The sequence below is a fragment of the Megascapheus bottae genome, chromosome 10 (assembly GCF_031878675.1).
Source record: "Megascapheus bottae isolate mThoBot1 chromosome 10, mThoBot2.hap1, whole genome shotgun sequence".
Taxonomy (NCBI): domain Eukaryota; kingdom Metazoa; phylum Chordata; class Mammalia; order Rodentia; family Geomyidae; genus Megascapheus; species Megascapheus bottae.
Window position 1 is genome coordinate 65,062,782 of NC_143518.1, and position 20,187 is coordinate 65,082,968.

General features: G+C 42.5%; 1 protein-coding gene and 1 pseudogene across 1 annotated transcript in view; both read left to right on the plus strand.

Moving 5' to 3' along the window:
* The window catches only part of Cnst (consortin, connexin sorting protein), a 62,322-nt gene that overhangs the window by 27,820 nt on the left and 14,315 nt on the right, over positions 1-20,187 (plus strand). The window contains exons 4-10 of the mRNA XM_090341531.1: positions 923-1,090; positions 8,251-8,281; positions 10,104-10,190; positions 10,728-10,842; positions 12,794-12,815; positions 12,979-13,075; positions 15,500-16,413. Coding sequence (XP_090197657.1) covers positions 923-1,090; positions 8,251-8,281; positions 10,104-10,190; positions 10,728-10,842; positions 12,794-12,815; positions 12,979-13,075; positions 15,500-16,413 — 1,434 coding nt within the window. The remainder of the gene's footprint in view (positions 1-922; positions 1,091-8,250; positions 8,282-10,103; positions 10,191-10,727; positions 10,843-12,793; positions 12,816-12,978; positions 13,076-15,499; positions 16,414-20,187) is intronic.
* Positions 7,023-7,848, plus strand: LOC150058627 (small ribosomal subunit protein uS13 pseudogene; annotated as a pseudogene).

Genomic DNA, 20,187 nt, shown 5'->3' on the forward strand with positions numbered 1-20,187 from the left:
TTTTTCTGTGTATGTGGTACCTAGGAATCGAAGCCAGGTCTTCGTGCATGCTAGGCAAACACTCTACCACTAGGTCAAACTCCCGGCCCCTTATTAATATTCTTAATTGTAATTTTGCATAAGTGGTTTTACATGTATGTTAATTATAGTAAGATGCCACAATCTATTTTTTTTATTTGCCAGCCATGGGGCTTGAACTCAATGCTTGAGCACTGACCTTGGACTTTTCTCAAAGCTAAGAGCTCTACCACTTGAGCCATAGCACCATCTCCAGCTTTTTTCTATGTATGTGGTGCCAAGGAATTGAACCCGGGCCTTCGTGCATGCTAGGCAAGCACTCTACCACCAGGCCAAACTCCCGGCCCCATCACAATCTTTTTTTTTTTTAAACAACAATTTTTTTTTCCAGTCCTTAGCTTGCACTCAGTGCCTGGGCACTGTCCTTGGGCTTTCTCAAGACTAACGTACTCTACCACTTGAGCCACAGCACCACTTCCAGCTTTTTTCTATGTATGTGGTACCAAAGAATTGAACCCGGGCCTTCATGCATGCTAGGCAAGCACTCTACCACTAGACCAAATTCTCAGCCAAAGTCAGAATGTTTGTTGTTGTCGTTGTGTTGTTTTGTTTTGTTTTTACGCCAGTGTTGGGCCTGAACTCAGGTGCTGGGCACTGTCCTCCGGATTTCCTTAAGGCTAGAGCTCTACCACGTGAGCCACAGCACCACTCCCAGCTTTTTCTATGTATGTGGTACTGAGGAATTGAACTTGGGTCTTCATGCATGCTAGGCAAGACAAGCACTCTACTACTAGGCCATGTATCTGTTGGGTTTTGCTGTGCTCCGCTGTAGTGGATGTTCTGTTGACATAGGTGTGTGTTTCCTTTCCTTTCTGCAGAAGATGCCACCTTTCCAACACAGGAGGAGACAGCGAGTGCAGACACGCCTGCTGCTGCTGAGGAGGCCACTGCCGAAGGGAATGCCCATGGCTGGCCAGGCACCTCAAAGCCAGGCCTGCAGCCTCTGCTCTTGCTTATACATGGCAGAAATGAGCAGGTGGACTCCAGAGCTCTTCCCCTCTGGCTCCATCAGGTACCATCCTAACCCTTCACTTTTAGTCTTACTAAAACTCAGCTTCAGTTCTCCAGAACCAAATCCATCATCTGTCTGTGCTGAGTAACACGACAATGGGTCTGTGCCTCCGAAAGCCCTGGCCTGTTACTCGCTGAGTCACACAGGAGCCTTGCCCTGGATAATCTGCAGCTTGTATAGTGGCCAGCTGTTTTTTGTTGTTGTTGTAGTTGATTTGGGGGGGTTGTTTGTTTGAGTTTGGGGGGTTTTTTTTGCTGGTCTTGGGCCTTGAACGCAGGGCCTGAGCACTGTCCTTGGGTTCTTTTTCTCAAGGCTAGAGCTCTACCACTTGAGCCACAGCACCATTTCTACCTTTTTTTCTATGTATGTGGTACCAAGGAATAGAACCCGAGTCTTCATGCATGCTAGGCAAGCACTCTACTACTAGGCCAAATTCCGAGCCTATGGCCAGCTATTTTTTATTCCGGAATTCTGCTGGGTACAACTGAGAGGCAGCGCCAGAGAGCTTGCTGAGCCCCAACCCAGCACCAAAAGCCAAGCTGATCACTGAACAACAGACTTGTAATACAGAGCACCTTAAGACAGCACTATGGAAGAGTTATACAGATGCCAAAATATAGAATTCTCCAGAATGAACATGTGCAAGGTCTAGCAGTATGAAATGGGAACTAATTTGACAAGTGGCATTAAGGAAAGTCAGGCAGCTCAGCCAGGTTGTCCAGGGTGACAGGTGCTCATTAGGTAAGCTGTCCCAGAAGCGAGAAAGGCATGACTGAGACCTTGCCCCAAGACTAAGATAGAAAGAGACAGTGGTGTCATTCAGTAGATGGTGACAGTAGGGCCTGGGAACTTTTAACAATACTGTTAGAAGGAAGTTTGCTCTTCCTTCCCCCTTCCATCCCCGCCCCCACCCCCAGCGTTGCTGGGGATCAAAACCAGAGCCTTGTACGTGCTAGGCAGTCACTCTACCATTGGGCCACATATACGCCAACCCCCAGAAACCAATGTGTAATTTAGAAACATGCTCTTCAGTGACTGCAGAGGAAACTGGAAGGGGAGAGTCTGAGAACAGGAGGCCTTTAGCACGGCAGGTAGGAAGACTTGTTCCATAAGATCCCATTCAGAAAAACTTTAAATACTTGAGTTACATTTTATTTTCACATAATAACAATAGTAGCATTGGTATATAGAATAGAAAGGCTCTACTTTTTTATTTAATTTACTTCTGTGTTTTCTTTTTTTCTTTTTTGGCCATAGGGCCTGAGCTTCTTTTGCTCAACACCACTTCTAGTTTTCTGATGGTTAATTGGAAATAAGGGTCTCACTGACTTTTTTTTTTTTTTTGCCTGGCTGGTATTGAAGTGGCTCTATAGTCAAAGTGGTAGGAGCGTTAGCCTTGAGCTGAAGAGCTCAGGGACAGCACCCAAGCCCAGAGTTCAAGCCCCACAGCTTGAAAAAAAAAAAAGAAGAAGAAAGCAAATTTAGCAAAATGTCAGTCATTGCCAAATGGCTAATTTGGTCCTCAATTTCTCTATTCTTTGGAATGAGGAAAAATACCTTTAGAACAAAGAGGGAAATGATTAGATTATCCTATTGTTTTATTGGAGGTAAGAATGGTATTTTCTTTTACTTTTCTTTTTCTTTCAGTCATGGGGCTTGACCTCTGGGCCTGGGCACTATCCCTGAGCTTGTCAGGTCAAGGCTAGTGTTCTACCACTTGAACCACAATGCCACTTCCAGTTTTCTTTTTTTTATTGGTCATGGGACTTGAACTCTACGCCTTGGTGCTGTCTCTGAGCTCTTCAGCGCAAGGTTACTGCCTACCCCTTATGCCACAGCACCACTTCTGGTTTTCTGGTGATTTATTGGAGATAAAGAGACTCGCGGCCTTTAGTGCCCGGCTGGCTTTGAACCTCAATCCTCAGATCTCAGCCTCCTGAGTAGCTAGGATTATAGGCATAAGCCACAGCGCCCAGCTTCGCCTTTTTTTTTGGTGCTGGTCCTAGGGCTTATTTCTGCACCTGGCTGAAAATATTTATTTTGGGGACATAATTTTTTTTTTTCCAGTCCTGGGCTTGAGCTCAGGGCCTAAGCACTGTCCTTGGACTTTCTCAAGGCTAGAGCTCTACCACTTGAGCCTCAGAACCACTTTCAGCTTTTTCTATATATGTGGTACCAAGAAATGGAACCCGGGTCTTCGTGCGTGCTAGGCAAGCACTCTACCACTAGGCCAAACTCCCGGCCCGGGACATAATTTTTTTTAATTTTATTTTTAAGGTTATTTAATTGTCAGGGTGATGTATAGAGAGATTGCAGTTACATCATAAGGTAGTGAGTGCATTACTTCTTGAACATTGTTACCCCTTCTCATGTTTTTCTCCCACTTTTCCTCCCCCCACCTTTTCACAAGTTGTAGAGTTCATTTCCAACATGTTGTCCTGTGAATATCACTGTTACACTGCTTTGTACTTTGTCCTTTGTCTCATCATCTTGTTTTTCCCCTTCCTTTTCCTTATTCAAATAAATATATATACAGTACATCAGGTATCAAAGTCAGAAATAGAAACACAGGGGATAAACCGTAAAGGGGAATTAACAGAAAGAAAGCAAGAGAGTAAAGAATTAACTTCACATAGTTCATTACAAGCAGCAACCTCAAGGATAAATCTCTCGTTTCCCTCGCCTGAAGTTCATCTCACTTGGCCTCATCCTGTATGGCCAGTGTGTACATAGCTTTTGAGCTGTTGTGCTCCTCTGCTAGGAAAACCCTATACACTTACTGAACCATGGGGCCTGTGTTCCTTTGGGTCTGGCCTATTTCACGTAACATGATTTTTTTCCAAGTCTTCCCATTTCCTTACATATGAGGCAATGTTGTCCTTTGTGATGGCAGCATAGAATGATATTTTCAACTGCCAGGTAATTCTCTCTCCGAAGTAGATCTAATTTACATGGGATATAGATTTACAGACAGAAAGTTGATAATGATCTGGCTCAAGCCTGAACATTATTTTCTTTTTTATGTCTCAAAATTCTTCCACGTCTCCCAGAAATAACCCAGATTACTGAGTCCTGTATGTTGTGCTTCCTGTCAGCAATGCATTTTCTCCTGGAACATACAGGCTTGGCTCTACCACTGGTAATCCAGGTAGTTTGGAGGTTCTTCTGGAAAGTAGAGAAGTATAAAATGAGTTACTGCACACAAAAGCAAACAATGTGGTGTTTGGCGCACAGAGAATCCAAATAAATGCTAAAAACTGAACAATTCTACTCTCACTGTCAGCCACTCAAAGATTGTTTGCAGAGGTAAGGGCTGGGAAACAGCAGCGCTAAAGAACTTCAGTACACTGATACCCAGGCCAACAGGAATCAGCTAGTGTCTGCATCCTCAGCGCAGAAACACAAAACATCCTGTCACCTCCTAAGGGACTCCCAAGCTGAGAGTAGGGAGGTACATGGTGTTCCTTTCAGGAATTCCCAGGTCAGCACTCTGTGCCTTTCACCCAGATTCGCTGGTTGTTGACATGCTGTCAAACTTTAATGTTTTCTATCTCTGGCAGTTGCTCACCCTCCCGTTCTCCACTGAGACATTGGAAAGTAATGTGTAAACATTTTGTCACTTGATTGTAGAATACTCCCCAGGAAAAGGATACTCCTATATAACCTACAAGGCCATTATCAGTCCCAAGTCATTAGATAGAATACAGTAATTTCTTTTTTTTTTTTTTTACATTTTTTTTCACCAGTCATAGGACTTGAACTCAGGGCCTGAGCACTGTCCTTGGACTTTCTCAAGGCCAGAGCTCTGCCACTTGCCACAGCATCACTCCCAGCTTTTTTTTATGTATATGGTACTGAGGAATCAAACCTGGGCCTTTGTGCATGCTAGGCAAGCACTCTACCACTAGGCCAAACTCCCAGCCCCATAATTTCTTTGTTATTACTAACAGTACTATTATTTTTCCAGTAGTAGGCTTTGAACTCAAGGCCTCACACTTGCAAGTCAGGGAGTCTACCACTTGTCCGAGTCACTTTTGCTTTTACTGTTTTTGAGGTAGAATCTTGATAACTTTTGCCCAAGCTGGCCTCATACCTCTTCTTTTCCTGTCTCTGCCTCCTAAATAGCTAGGATTCTCTGGGGGTTAGGGTGGAGGTGAGGGCAGAGTACTACTATGCCAACCCGTAGGATCGCTGCCAACAGTATTGTAAACCCAATGCTTAGATATACTCTATACTATATGATTCAAAAGGCTGGGTAAGAGATTTATGTTTTTATTAGTTCAGGTCTAGAGTCCTAGACCTGTAATACCAGCTACTTTGGGGGCAGAGATCTGGAAGATAGCAGTTTGAGGCCAGCTTGGAAAGAAAGTGAGATACCATGTCAACAAAACAAAATGGGTATGGTCTTTACACCTGCCTCCCCCACTACTCAGGAAACCACAGTCAGAGAATCTCAGACAGAGCCATTCAGAGCAAAACTGCAAGACCCTTACCTTTAAAATAAGTGAAAAGGACCAGAGATGTGGCTCACAGAATAAAGCAACATCTGCCTACTAAGCCCAGGCTCGGTACTGTTTCAGAACCCAGCCTCTTGAGTAGCTCAGATACGCCTTCTAGTTCTGTGACATAGAGATTAGTTACCCTCTCTCTTCACGCTGATGGATTAAACCTGAAGGCTAATTAAAAAGTAAAAATTTCAATGCCACAATCTAGTTTCATAGTAGATACGGACATCATCAAATTTTCTCATGACAGCTCTTTCTGCATGAGCCAGTGATACAGAACTGCTAAGGTCGGGGAAATGTGGCTTTGAAGAGAAAGATGTTTGAAGGCCACTTGAAACTGTGTCTCATGACGTGCTTAGTAGGAGGACACTGGAAGTTTGGGGTGGAAGTTAGCCCAGATTTCGGTTAGGTGTAACTCTGAATGCCAAGCCTGCAGGACTAACTGGTGACTTGTTGCTCTGTGATACAGTCATAGACAGTACCAAAGCAGGCACAGTGGGTTCACGGGCAGCACAGAAACATGTAAGCTCTATGTGCCAGTTAGTTCTAGCTAATATTTCTATAACATACTAGAATCAGAAATTGATTTAAAACACACACACACATTTAGAATCTTAAAAGTCAACTTGCAGAGTCTTCAATATAAAATCTGAAATCTCCTTTATGTTTAGACTAAAACTTTACCTACAGTGATTGGTTGGCTCTAATTATCTTCATTGCTCATAGGGAAAGTTTTAAAGAATTAAAAGTAGATTTAAAGTAGGCAGGTTGGTTCCCTTCCAAGCATATATTGTTTCCACCAGAATATTTTGGGGGAAAATTTCCCTTTTTTTGCTGGCTTATAAGTTTGACAAGTCTATTATTCTTTATATTGGCACTTTCCTAGAAAATAGGCATCATGATTTATTTATTTTTTTTCTGTGTACATTTTTTTATTGTAATTAGTAAAAGGGTCACATGATATATTTGCCAGATAGAAGGTGCATTAATTCACATACATCGATACCCTTTCACATGTCTTGGTACCCATTTCCTCCCCCCCCCCCCACACCCAGGCATCATGATTTAGAAATGCAATGTCTTTGTGAATGAAGACCTCATAAGAACGAGTAGAAATTGCATGCGTGCATACACATATGCATGTATGTGTGTTTGCTGGTCCTGGGGCTTGAACTCAGGCCCTGGGCAATGTTCCTGAATTTTTCACTCAAGGCTAAAGTTCTTTTTGAGCCACACCCCCACTTTTGGCTTTTTTTTTTGGTGCTGGTCCTAGGGCTTAAAGTCAGGGCCTGATGTCATTCTAAAATATAGCAGCTTTTATTTAGCTACGTGCAGTGGCTCATGCCTATAATCCTAGCTACTCAGGAAGCTGAGATCTGAGGATCAAGATTCAAAGCTAGCTCTTCCACAGGAGGCCTACATGGTGCTGCCGCCATGTCTCTAGTGATTCCTGAGAAGTTCCAGCACATTTTGCGAGTACTCAACACTAACATCAATGGGCGGCGGAAAATAGCCTTTGCCATCACTGCCATTAAGGGTGTGGGGCGAAGATACTCTCATGTAGTGTTGAGGAAAGCAGACATCGACCTCACGAAGAGGGCTGGAGAACTCACAGAGGATGAGGTAGAACGTGTGATCACCATCATGCAGAATCCACATCAGTACAAAATTCCAGACTGGTTCCAAAACAGGCAGAAGGATGTAAAGGATGGAAAGTACAGCCACGTTCTGGCCAACGGTCTGGATAATAAGCTCCGTGAAGACCTGGAGCGGCTGAAGAAGATCCGAGCCCATAGAGGGCTGCGCCACTTCTGGGGCCTACGAGTCAGAGGCCAGCACACCAAGACCACTGGACGCCGTGGTCGCACTGTGGGTGTGTCCAAGAAGAAATGAGTCTGTAGGCCTTTTCTGTTAATAAATAGTTTATATACTGAAAAAAAAAAAAACAAAAAAAAAAAGATTCAAAGCTAGACCAGGCACTAAAGACTAATCACTAAAAAAAAGGGGAAGTGGTCCTGTAGCTTAAGAGGTAGGGGAGTAGCCTTGAGCTATAGAGCTCAGGAACAGCGCCCAGGCCAAGTTCAAGTCCCATGAACCACAGTGCCTGGGCACTGGGCACTCTCCCTGTGCTTTTTTAGTCAAGGCTAGCATGCTTGTACTTGAGCCACAGCTCCATTTCTTGGCCTTTTTTAAACCTATTGAAACAACTGAAAGTCCATGTCCTTTGGGGATTTCAGGTGGAATTTATGAAATGCAAATGAGATGAATGAGATGATAGGGTCTCACATGAAATGTTATAATTCTGCTTTTTAATCCATTCAATCCATCATAAACCTATGTGCCATTTCCTCATTCTTAGTGTTCTTTTAAATTCTGAGCAATGAGGGAGGTTTGTAATGTCTTTGAATACAGTGGAAAAGACGGGCTTTTGTGAAGACAAAAACATATTGCTGCTTGCTTTGCTTGAAATGAACAGGACTGCAGAGGCTATCCTGTGCCTACAACATTCTTCAAACTGGTAGACAAGACTAAATAAGTTTTTTTAGTTTCATATCAAAATGTTCTGTTTCCACATCTGTATTATGTCTAAATGTTCCTGTAAATCTAAATATTAACATAATTCTGATTTTTTTTGTTTTGTTATATTTTTAACAGGTAGCAGAGTCATATTTCCAGGAAGAAGACTGTATCCTTTTCTTTATTATAAGATTGGAGCCATAGGACTTTTAGACAACCATCCATGTTTAATATTGGAGAGTATGCAATCAATGCACAGATCACATGGTTTTCATGGAGTCTTGACAGTGACCTGACATAAAGGTGTAGGAAACACGTCATTCACTCTTGAAAATTCTCTATAAACACACCTTAATTTGACCTTCCATAAATAAGCCTTAATTTTATCAAAATTAAATATTTACTTATGTGCAGAAGAAAAAAGCACATATAATTGCTGAAAAATAAAATTCAAAAATCTATTGGATTTTGTTCCTGTCCTCATGCAAGTCAAATAGTATTTATAGAGTATAGTATAGGAGGATGTTACATACAGTAATCCTGTGACTGTCTTATTACAGCTACAGTCATGAGCTGTAAGGACAAGTTCTGAAAAGTGCATCAGTAGGTGATTTTGGTGCCAAGACGGCTATCCACTGTTAGTTAGTGGATAGTGCTTATAATTTTATGGACCCATGGTTATATCTGGTTCATCACTGACTGAAATGTCTCCTTATGTGGGTCATGAGTGTATTCCCTAGGAATAAGCAGGATAGATGTAGCAGAGTGCTAACCATGAGGAAGAAGCCCAGGGACAGTGCTCAGGCCCTGAGTTCATGCCCCAGGACTGACAATAAAAACAGAATGTATCTAAAGCATTTGATTTTCTGTATTAGTGTATAGTTTTCTTTTTTCTTTTTCTTTCTTTCCTTTTTTTCCCCCATATGTTCGAGGGAAGGATAAAAGGCTAAGGTAGGAGTTTCTCTCCTGGTCTTCTGGGTCAGCATTTAGAACATTGCCCAGAGGAAGGTAGCAAATTAATCTCATAAGATGGAGATGTATGTGGTACAGGTGGGAAAGGAAAAAGACCCTGGTGGTAATTTTGGCCTGTCATTGAGGGTGTGATCATTTGGTCTTGAGAAAAGCCTTCAATGGAGAATGCAGTAAGGGGTCAGGGTGGGTTTAAACCAGAAACAATCATATCATTGCCTGGCAGAAAATTATTTAAAGAGAGAATTTTAAAATGAAAAACATAGACAAAATATTCCATGTAGGTTGTTTCTAGTTAAATAACTTTTGTCTCTGCCAGAAATACATTCAGCAATTATATATAAGCTAAAACCTTTTTTTTTTTTTTTTTTTTGCCAGTCCTAGGCTTGAGCTCAGGGCCTGAGCCCTATCCTTGGACTTTCTCAAGGCTAGGGCTCTGCCACTTGAGCCTCAGCACCACTTTCAGCTTTTTTTTTATGCATGTGGTACCGAGGAATCGAACCCGGGCCTTCGTGCATGCTAGGCAAGCACTCTACCACTAGGCCAAACTCCCGCCCCCCCCCCTTTTTTTTTAATTAAAAAGAAATTTGGGGGGGGGCAGTTGTAGACCTTGAACTCGGGGCCTGAGCACTGTCCTTGGGCTTTCCCAAGTGTAGAGTTCTACCACTGCAGCCACAGCACTATTTCCAGCTTTTTTCTATATATGTGATACCGTGGAATCAAACCCAGATCTTCCTGCATGCTAGGCAAGCAGTCTACTACTGGACCAAACTCCCCGCCCCCTAAAACCTTTTAATGTCTTTTATTTGCTGATCATACAGAACCAAGTAGCTACCACTTAATCTACAATAAAATATTCCTACTTCCAAGCCAGGAAACCTTACATTAGATATGTTTATATTTAGAGTCCTCTCTGCTTTTGGGATCATACGCAAATTTCTCACTTAAGACAGCACATTCTTTTCCAAAGGGGTTTAATGTAAATAGCCTTGATTTCTATTTTCCTCAGCTTTCCTATTCAGATGAGAAAGCAGTAAAATTCATTCAGCTAGAACGGTTGTATCATGAGCAACTGCTTGCAAATCTTTCTGCTATACAAGAGCAATGGGGTGAGTACACAAAAATAGAGTAGAATTATCAATAATTAACAACCAGAAAGTAGAAGTTCCACAGTCAAGTTTCTATTGTAAAGCACAGGGCCTACTAGGTAGCTTGGTATGAAGCCCTTCCCTATCCTGTACAAGACCCTTGAGCTCATCCCTAACACCATAAAATAGAAGAGGAAAAGGAAGATGTTTCAAAGAGTGTTAGCCATTTGGTCACAGCTTTTCACTTGTGAGAAAATCATTTTCCTTGAATTGTGCTCTTGATAGGTGCCTAGATAAGAACTGTGCAGCTATTTGTATTTTTTCTGATTATCTTGTATGCACTACTAGCTAATTTAGTCTCTGGGATGATATTTCCTTATACTGTAAAGTAACCTTGTAACCTTGAGTAATCTTGTAGCTCTAACTGTGTTAACTCTTGAATTATTTGAGAGAAGGTAACTTTGCTTATTAATTTTTATTGGTAGTGCAAGCAAACTGTTTTTCCCTCCTGTTTTATAAGAGCCAGTGACTAACAAATATTTAAAATTTTAAATTTAGAAACCAAATGGAAAAGTGTACAGTCACATACAGTTACACCTCTAAGGAATTCAGAAAAAGGACTTAATGGAGAAGATTTTGAACAGCTTGCTAAGTTTTGTACAACTCATCAAGAGTAAGTATGTCATAATTAAATTCTAGTAGATTAGGTGATCGTGAAATATATAATCCATTTTTCTGTTATTTTTTCAAATCAAGAAATTAAAATGGGTATGGGGAAATTACTAGGCTCACTTTGGACCTTTGAAACAGACTTTTATGTGGTCCTCAGATCTCAGTTTCCTGAGTAGCTAGGATTATAGGCATGAGCCAATGATACCCAGCTAAAGCCTTTTTTTTGTAAGTTAAAGAAATTGACTTTCAATGTATTTTCCTCTTATTTTCAAAATACTTGATACATGTATTTCCCTTAATCTTTCTTATGGAACTAATAATTTTTTTAACATATTACAAATATTTTTAGCACTTAATAGATATTTACTTATACATAAGTGTGAGCATTGTATCTTTAGATAATTGCCCACAAATTATTACATATACTTTTTGGGGGGGGGAAGAGGGGGCATGTCATGTGGCTTGAACTCTGACCTCGGCGATGTCCCTGAGTTCTTCAGCTCAAGGTTACCACCCTACTCCTTGGCCTGGGCATTGTCCCTAAGCATTTCAACTCAAGGCTACCACCCTACCCTTGAGCCAAGCCCCGCTTCCTGTTTTCTAGAGCTTAATTGGAGATAAGAGTCTCAGGTACTTTTGTGCCTGGTCTGGCTTTGAACCTTGATCCTAGGATCTCATCTTCTTGTATAGCTAGGATGACAGGCGTGAGCTACCACACCTGGCCTTACTCATACTTTTTTTAGTATTTAAAATATTTTTCAGTTGGATGCGGGTGGCTCATGCCTGTCATCCTAGCTACTCAGAAAGCTGAGATCTGAGGATTGTGGTTTGAAGCCAGGCTGGGTAGGAAAGTCCCCCGGAGATTCATCTCCAGTAACTACCAAAAAAGCCAGAAATAGAGCAAACAGTGACCAAGCCCTGAGGTCAAGCCCTAGGACTGGAACAAAACGTTGTTTGTTTTTTGGGTTTTTTTTTTTTTTTTTAGTTATAGATACAGGTAAATGTAAGAGCTTCTTCATTTTTTTTCCATATACAAATGGTCTGTCCGATTAGTGCTCCAGATAGGATGTAAGATGTAGAATTCTTACCCCCACATTATAGAGCTCCCATTTGCCCAGGCTATGGCTTTATATGAATGGAGTATTTATAAGGATGTATTTGATGCTGAGTGTCACGTCCTGTGCTTTGCTCTGTTTCATTGCTCTGCAGATTCTTGATACACATGCACAGAGATTTCTGTAAATGTTTGGATTTTTCCATTTTTTTTTTTTTTTTTTTTGCCAGTCCTGGGCTTGAGCTCAGGGCCTGAGCCCTGTCCTTGAACTTTCTCAAGGCCAGCACTCTACCACTTGAGCCTCAGCACCACTTGCAGCTTTTTGCTATGTATGTGGGGTACCGAGGAATCGAAACCGGGTCTTCGTGCATGCAAGGCAAGCACTCTACCACTAGGCCAAACTCCCTGCCCCTGGATTTTTCCTTATTCCTTAATGTACAAATATTTTTGGTCACACCTTTGCTGTGTTGGGTATTCCTTAAAATTTAATAATTAAAAGTTACTTTTCTGGTCATCTGTTTCTGTGGTTAATTCCTATACAGTTTTCTCCTGCCATAATCTGTTGAGAGTGTGAGATAAGCTTGAATTTAAAAACATGAATGTCTGTGAAATGGTCTTTAAATATCTTATTAGCAAAATGTTAGCCTTTTTTTTTACTTCTGGAATTCAGAGTTTGGAGCTTCACTGGGTTGTTGGCTATGTAATGAAGAATAACTCATGCTATAGCTAACTGCCCTCTGAGCTGTGTAAGCTAGTGGTAGTATTTCAGCAATGGAAATGTTCTGGGCCAATATTAGATCTAGAGAAGCTGTATTGGTTTTATAGCCAGTTCAGTGATATTTGTTTGGAAGCATGCTGTACTCTTTTAATTTTTTCTTTCTTATTTTTTTCTTTCCAGCCCTCATTTACCAAAACATAAGGTAAAACATTCTTTCTTTTTAAAATATGGGGGAAGATATTAGTGTCACATGTCAGTTGCCTGGGCTTTTTTTTTTTTAAAGATATTTCTCAAGATAATTTTTAGTTTTCAAACATAAGATAACTGTTCCCCCCCCCAAAAAAATATGTTTTGAAACATTTTAGATATCAGCTATAGAGAAGTACCTGGGAAGGAAATGGTCCACACAGCTGACAGTGTCTGAAGATACAAAGGAAAGTGGAGCCACAGCCAGAGAGTCAGGTATGGAGAACTGCTTCTGTACTTACTTTTTGTACATACACTTCTTTTTTGTTTGTTTTGTTGTTGTTTGTTTTGGCCAGTTGTGAGGCTAGAACTCAGAGTCTAGGCACTGTCCCTGAGCTTTAGCTCAAGACTAACACTCTACCACTTGAACCACAACACCATTTCCATCTTTTTTCTGTATATATGATTAAGATTAGATGTTCAGAAACAGTCTTACCTACTTAAAACAACAACAACAACAACAAAACACTTGTCACTGTGCACTGATGGCTCACACCTGTAATCCTGGCTACTCAGGAGGCTGAGATCTGAGGATTGTGGTTCAAAGCCAGCCTGGGCACTAAAGTCCATGAGACTCTTATCTCCGACTAACCACCAGAAAACTGGAAGTGGTACTGTGGCTCAGTGTGGTAGAGCGATGATAGCCTTGATCTGAGAAGCTCGGGGGCGGCACCCAGACCCAGAGTTCAACCCCCATGACCAAAAAAATGAATAACAATTACTAGAGCTTGTTGTGGTTTCAATACCTGTAATCCCAGCTGAGGAAAGGAGATTATGAGTTTTGGCAGCATAGCAAGATCTGTGTCAAAAACCAAACAAACGTGGGCCAGGAGTTTGACCTAGTGGTAGAATACTTGCCTAGTATGCACGAAGACCCAGGTTCAGTTCCTCTGTACCACATAAATAGAAAAGCTGGAAGTTGTGCTCTGGCTCAAGCGGTAGAGCTCTAGTCTTGAGAAAGCCCAAGGACAATGCCCTGGTCCCAGGACTGGCACACACACACGCACGCACAACAGTATTAACCACAAAAATAATTGTTCAGTGAACTTTTTTTTTTTTGGGAGGGGGGTGGCCAGTCCTGGGCTTGAGTCCTTGGGCTTTCATAAGGCTAGAGCTCTACCACTTGAACCACAGCACCACTTCTGGCTTTTTTTTTCTATGTGTGTGGTACTGAGGAATTCAACCCAGGTCTTCATATATGCTAGGCAAGCACTGTATCACTAAGCCAACTCCAGGCCCTGAATGGACTTCATATGAAATCTGTCTGGGGTAATTATAAGAAATCTATTCTAGGGGGACAGGGAGTTTGGCCTAGCAGTAGAGTGCTTCCCTAGCATGCACAAAGACCCAGGTTTGATTTCTTGGTACCACATACGTATAAAAAGCCAGAAGTGGTGCTATGGCTCAAGTGATAGAGCCATGTCCTCCTTGAGAAAGCCCAAGGACAGTGCCAGGCCCTAAGCCTTGAGTTCAAGCCCCAGGACAGGCAAAAGAAAAAAGTAAAAAAGAAAATCATTCTGTGTCTGGGAGTGTGGCCTAGTGGTAAGAGTGCTTACCTAGCATGCAGGAAGCCCTGGATGCAAGGCATCCCCAAGAACCAATCCAGCTAGCTCCCTGGGCCCAAGCACACAGATGACCTTTGAATAAGAGACATCAGTGTTTGCTGGGCACAGGGGCTCACGCCTATAAATCCTGGCTACTCACGAAGCTGAGATCTGAGGATCGCAGTTCAGAGCCAGCCCAGGCACTAAAGTCTGTGAGACTCTTATCTCCAATTAACCACTAGGTAGGGTTGTAGCCTTGAGCTGAAGAGCTCAAGGGACAGTGCCCAGGCACAGAGTTCAAGCACTACAACCAACTAAAAAAAAAAAAAAAAAACAGAAAGAAAGAAAGAAATCCTATAAATCTAGATAGCCAAAAGTTCTCTCTTGGTAATTATCTACAGCAGCTTACTTCTTTCCATTAATCTGTATGTAAGTGTAAAGTATGTATATGTTTTATTCTACTTTGTACCTTCTGTCAAAAGACTTAGAAACTCATTTCTAAACATATGTTATTATAAATACAGTGGAAAATTGAGATGAACAAATCTTTTAGGGTGATTTATTTTTCTCCAGTGTTTCTTGAGCTTTCTCTAGGTCCTAGCGCCTAGCATTAAAGAAGGAAGCAGCAGGTGTGTGGTGAGCGGCTGCTGTTCTAGGTGGTAGGACTACTAGCAGTTGGCCCTAAGCCACCTTTTCATGTTTTCAAACGTGTAGCTCTGCTTCCCTTGAAGCAAGTTAGGGATGTTGCCTCAGATCAACCAAAAACCAGAGTAAAGTCAGGTGTGTAACAGCCAAAGCAGGAGCATGAATCCCAGAAGAGCTACTTAGTTAGCTTGGATGTGGCTGTGTCTCCATGAGGCACAGGCTGGGGTGAATGTTGTCATAGGCTCTTGGCCTGACCTTGAGGCAGATCACCGGTTCCCGCCCAGCCCTGTCTCTGGTAGTGTGGCACAGCGGGGAAAGCCCAGGCACTAGGAGAAAATTTCTCAAGAGAAGTTGGAGTATCCCTGTGTTATGCCTGTTATTAGTATGCGCCTTCTCTTCTCTACAAAGCACCCCTTGGCATTTTTAAACGAATCATTTTCATCATCTTTAGAGAGTGAAACATGTTCTGGCCTGGAACCAAGTCAAGAAAAACAGCATAAGAAGGCACCCCAGGAGAGCAGTCCTGGCTGGAGTCGGCTGGACACCCAGGCAGATGCCCGGGGCCTCCTGGTGACTACAGAAAAGGACCACATGGAGGAGCCGCTGTGCAGGCAGGAAGCCATGCCAGAGCGCCACACCCAGTCCCTGGAGACAGCAGGGAGCAGGTTTGGACCAGACTCTCCCAGGAAGGCTGGTGCAGATGACGGCTCCTTGCAGGCAGCTCACACAGAGGGCCCCCCAGAAGTGGCCAGAGGGGAGGCCATTGCTACTGGCCCTGAGGAGGAGCCACCTAGTGAGACGTTGATAAAGCCACTGGTCTTCCCAGACTGCGACCCTGCCCCTCATAGCTTGATTTCTGAGGACAAATGTTCACAGACTCGGAGACAAGGGCTCCACCTGCCACTTGAGGATGCTTCTGAGGCACTGTCCAGGGCTGCACTGGAGAACAATGCATTAAATGAACTCCGGGAATCTGATCGTGCAGACAGTGATGGAAAATCACCACAGAGTCAGAGTGACTCAGAGACTGGCTCTGAGAATGCACCTTGTCAAAATAAGAAAATATCTGACTTAACCACACAGACTCCAGAAGTGTGCATGGCCCCAGAGGACAGGGGAGATGAGGATGATCAAGTGAATAAGGAAACAGAAGACTATTTGAACAGCCTCTTGGGGTGCTTAAAAGATACTGAGGATTCTGTTTCTTATACGGATAACCAGGACGACGACGACAAGGACGACAGCTCTGAGCTGCTTCAAGACCTTTCTCCTGAAGAGGCCTCCTACACGCTCCCGGAGGGTCTGCCTACCGACGACAGCTCACTCTCGCTGGATGATCTTGCCAAAAGGATAGAGATCGCAGAGGTAAGTTAGAGATGAAGCAGAATCCAAAGTAAAATGAGATTCCAAAACTAAGAGATGTACAAAACAATGCTAGCTTTCTTTTGTTGCAAACATGAGGAAAATGTTTTTATTAATATATTTGGGGGGGGTTTTGGGGTTGTTGTTTTTTTTTTTGGTTTTTTTTTTGCCAGTCCTGGGCTTGGGCTCAGGGCCCGAGCACTGTCCTTGGACTTTCTCAAGGCTGGAACTCTACCACTTGAGCCTCAGCACCACTTCCGGCTTTTTCTATATATGTGGTACCAAGAAATCAAACCCAGGTCTTCGTGCATGCTAGGCAAGCACTTTAACCACTAGGCCAAACTCCCGGCCCCTTATTAATATATTTGTAACCATTGCTAGTGATATTTATTTGTATGTGTTTAGTAAAATGACATAATCACTATAATGTTCACAGTTGAAAAACTTAAATCTCATGCTTCCAGATGCAGCGCAGGACTCTATGTTTTTACGTATCATTCTAGGAGTTATGGGAAAACAGTAAGCATATCACAATGAGAAATCTATTTTTCTTCTCATATATCTAGAGAATAAAGTGTAACCAGTATCACTGTTTCCTCCCATTAATTCTCTGAAACAATGTAGCAAAACAAGGAAACGTTTTTCTTTTTTTTCTTTTTTTTTGTGGGTCAAGAACTCTGGACCTGGGTGTTGTCCCTGAGCTCTTCAGCTCAAAGCTACCACCACCGTTGAGCCATGTCCCTGCTTACAGTTTTCTAAAGGTTAATTGGAGATAAGAGTCTCGGGGTCTTTAGTGCCTGGGTATCTTTGAACCTCCATCCTCAGACTTTAGTCTCCTGAGTAGGATTGCAGATGTGATCCACCACACCCAGCCAGGGAAAACATTTTAAAGCATAAGTACCCTACTTATCTAGATCATTTAAACTATTAAGTTGCCAAAAAAAAAAAAAAGTCAAGGAAAGATGGCCATTTTTCTTTGTTTAATAATCCAATTTTTAGAAATAGTGTGAAAGAGAAAATATGAAAGGCATGCTGACACTAAAGTGGCCTGGCCAGACGAGAAGAGCAGGCAGACTGTTGCGGAGGGCTGGGGGCAGCTCCCATATGTTCCACAGGCTTGGGAAGGAGTTCTGCGCTCCGTGCCCTGGGCTCTGTGTTCCTGCTCTCTGAGCTTGCTTGCCTCATGAAAATTACTGAGCCATCTGTCTATTCTCCACTCTAATCTTGTTTTTCATGTTGGCCTTTGAGTCCCAGTCACACTCTTTGTTTTCTGTCAACTTCAGGAAAGCAATGCAAAAGAAACAGCAAAATAGATAACAATATTGTTATATGAATATATATAAAAGTAGACTTGAGAAAAGCCTTGTACAATAAGTGTTACTCTGCTGGGGCCAGGAGTTTGGCCTAGTGGTTAAAGTGCTTGCCTAGCATGCATGAAGACCCGGGTTCAATTCCTTGGTACCACATCCTTAAAAAAAGCCAGAAGTGGTGCTGAGGCTCAAGTGGTAGAGTTCTAGCCTTGAGAAAAGTCCAAGGACAGTGCTCAGGCCCTGAGCTTAAGCCCAGGACTGGCAAAAAAAAAAAAAAAAAAAAGTGTTACTCTGCTTTTTTCCTTTGTTAGTTACTTTATAAAGTGTCCAAGCAATTGGCCCAGTAGCCCTTCTGCATATTTTAACCAGATTATTTGATTGTCCTGTACAGCCAGCCCATACAACACTGTGAGTTTGCTTCTTTCTCCTAAGATGGTTCACCATTGCTTGCTGAGAGCAGAGTCTGTCTGGAGATGACAAGTTCTGGAAGTGGAGGGTGTGCAGGTGTGCAAAAGTGATGGGCACAGAGCACAGCATTTGGAATTTGGTGCTTTGAATTACCTTTGAATTTACAGCAGATTAAAATGGCAAATTTATGTTACATAGATTTTAGTGTAACTTAAGGTATAGTTTTTGTTTTAAAAAAAAAAAGCTACTAGAGCTAATTGCGAGTACAAGGTGTTACTCAACTATGAAATTAGTGATGTCAGAACCAAAAGAAATTGTCATTTCTCAAATTCACATCTAATACCCATTTTCCCATTACATAATGGCCAACAATAGGAATTATGTATACTTTTAGTTTCCGTTGTCTTCTCTGTTAAAGTAATGGTGGGTAAAAGTTTATTTTCTGGTCTGGGAGTATGGCTCAGGGGTAGAGCATCTGCCTAGCAAGCCCAAGTCCCAACAACAGGACTGCTCTACTTTCTGAATATTTACTTCTCTGTCCTAACAGATATGCTTTAAAAAATGAAAGAGAGATTTTTGAGCTAAGTAAAATATCCCGGCAATAGTGCTTTCATTTACAAGTACAAACTTGTATGTATGTAGATAGGTAGGTAGATTAGTGTATATCTGTACATGTGTACATACACGTATGTGTGTATGACTATAAATACTAAGAGACTGAGCCAGTGCCTTGTACTTGCTAGGCATGCATTGTATGCATGCGTGTATATGTGTGTGTGTGTGTGTGTGTGTGTGTGTTTATATAGGTAGGTAGGTAAGTAGGGTAGGTTGTGGTTAGGAGAGAAGGTAAGTACTGGGAATTGAGTACACTGCCTTGTACTTGCTAGGCATGCAGTGTGTGTGTGTGTGTGTGTGTGTGTGTTTATATAGGTAGGTAGGTAGGTAGGTAGGGTAAGTTGGTGGTTAGGAGAGAAGGTAAGTACTGGGAATAGAGTCCACTGCCTTGTACTTGCTAGGCATGCACTTTATCACTGAACTACACTCCCAACATTTCTTTTTTTGGTGGGGAGAGTGGTCATGGGGCTTAAATTCTGGGCCTGGGTGCTATTGCTGAGATCTTCTGCTCAAAGCCACCATCCTTCCCCTGGAACCACAGGGCCACTTCCAGTTTTCTAGTGGTTAATTGGAGATAAGCGTCTCATGGGTTTTGTTGTGCCTGGTCTGGCTTTGAACTGCTGGCCTCAGATCTCAGCCTCCTGAGTAGCTAGGCTTACAGGCATGAGCCACCTTGCCCAGCTTTCTCCTTCATTTCTGATTTTTTTTTTGGCCAGTCCTGGGACTTGAACTCAGGGCCTGAGCACTGTTCTTGATCTTTCGCAAGTTTAGAGCTCTAACACTTGAGCCACAACACCACTTCTAGCTTTTCCCATGTATGTGGTACCAAGGAATCAAACCTAGGGCTTCATGCATGCTAGGCAAGCACTCTTAACACTAGGCCAAACTGCCAGCACCTAGCCACTGCTTTCTTTGCACCAGCACTCCCTCATTGTTTAGCTTTGGCTCCAGGGTTTCTGATAACCATAGGCTATAGAAGCACTAATTTTACTAGACTCATCTCATTTCAGGAGAACCAAAAACAGATCCACTACTTTAATTCACTAGTGTAAAAAGTATGTGTTCACAGGACCTGGAGCATGGCCTCGTGGTAGAGTGCTTGCCTAGCATGCACTAAGTCCTGGGTTTGACTCCTCAGTACCACATATACCGAGGAAGCCTCAAGTGGTGCTGTGGCTCAACTGGCAGAGTGCTTGCCTTGAGAAAGCCCAAAGGCAGTGCCCAGGCCCTGAGTTCAAGTCCCAGGACCAATTAAAAAAAAGTGTATGTGGGCCGGGAGTTTGGCCTAGTGGTAGAGTGCTCAGGCCCTGAGTTTAAGCCCAGAACTGGCACCCCCCAAAAAAGTGTTCACAAACCTTTTTTAATTTGGTAAACGTTTTTCAAACAGAGGAATAATTTCACTAAGCAATAGCTTAATATCTAAATCATTGCCATTATTTCTTGA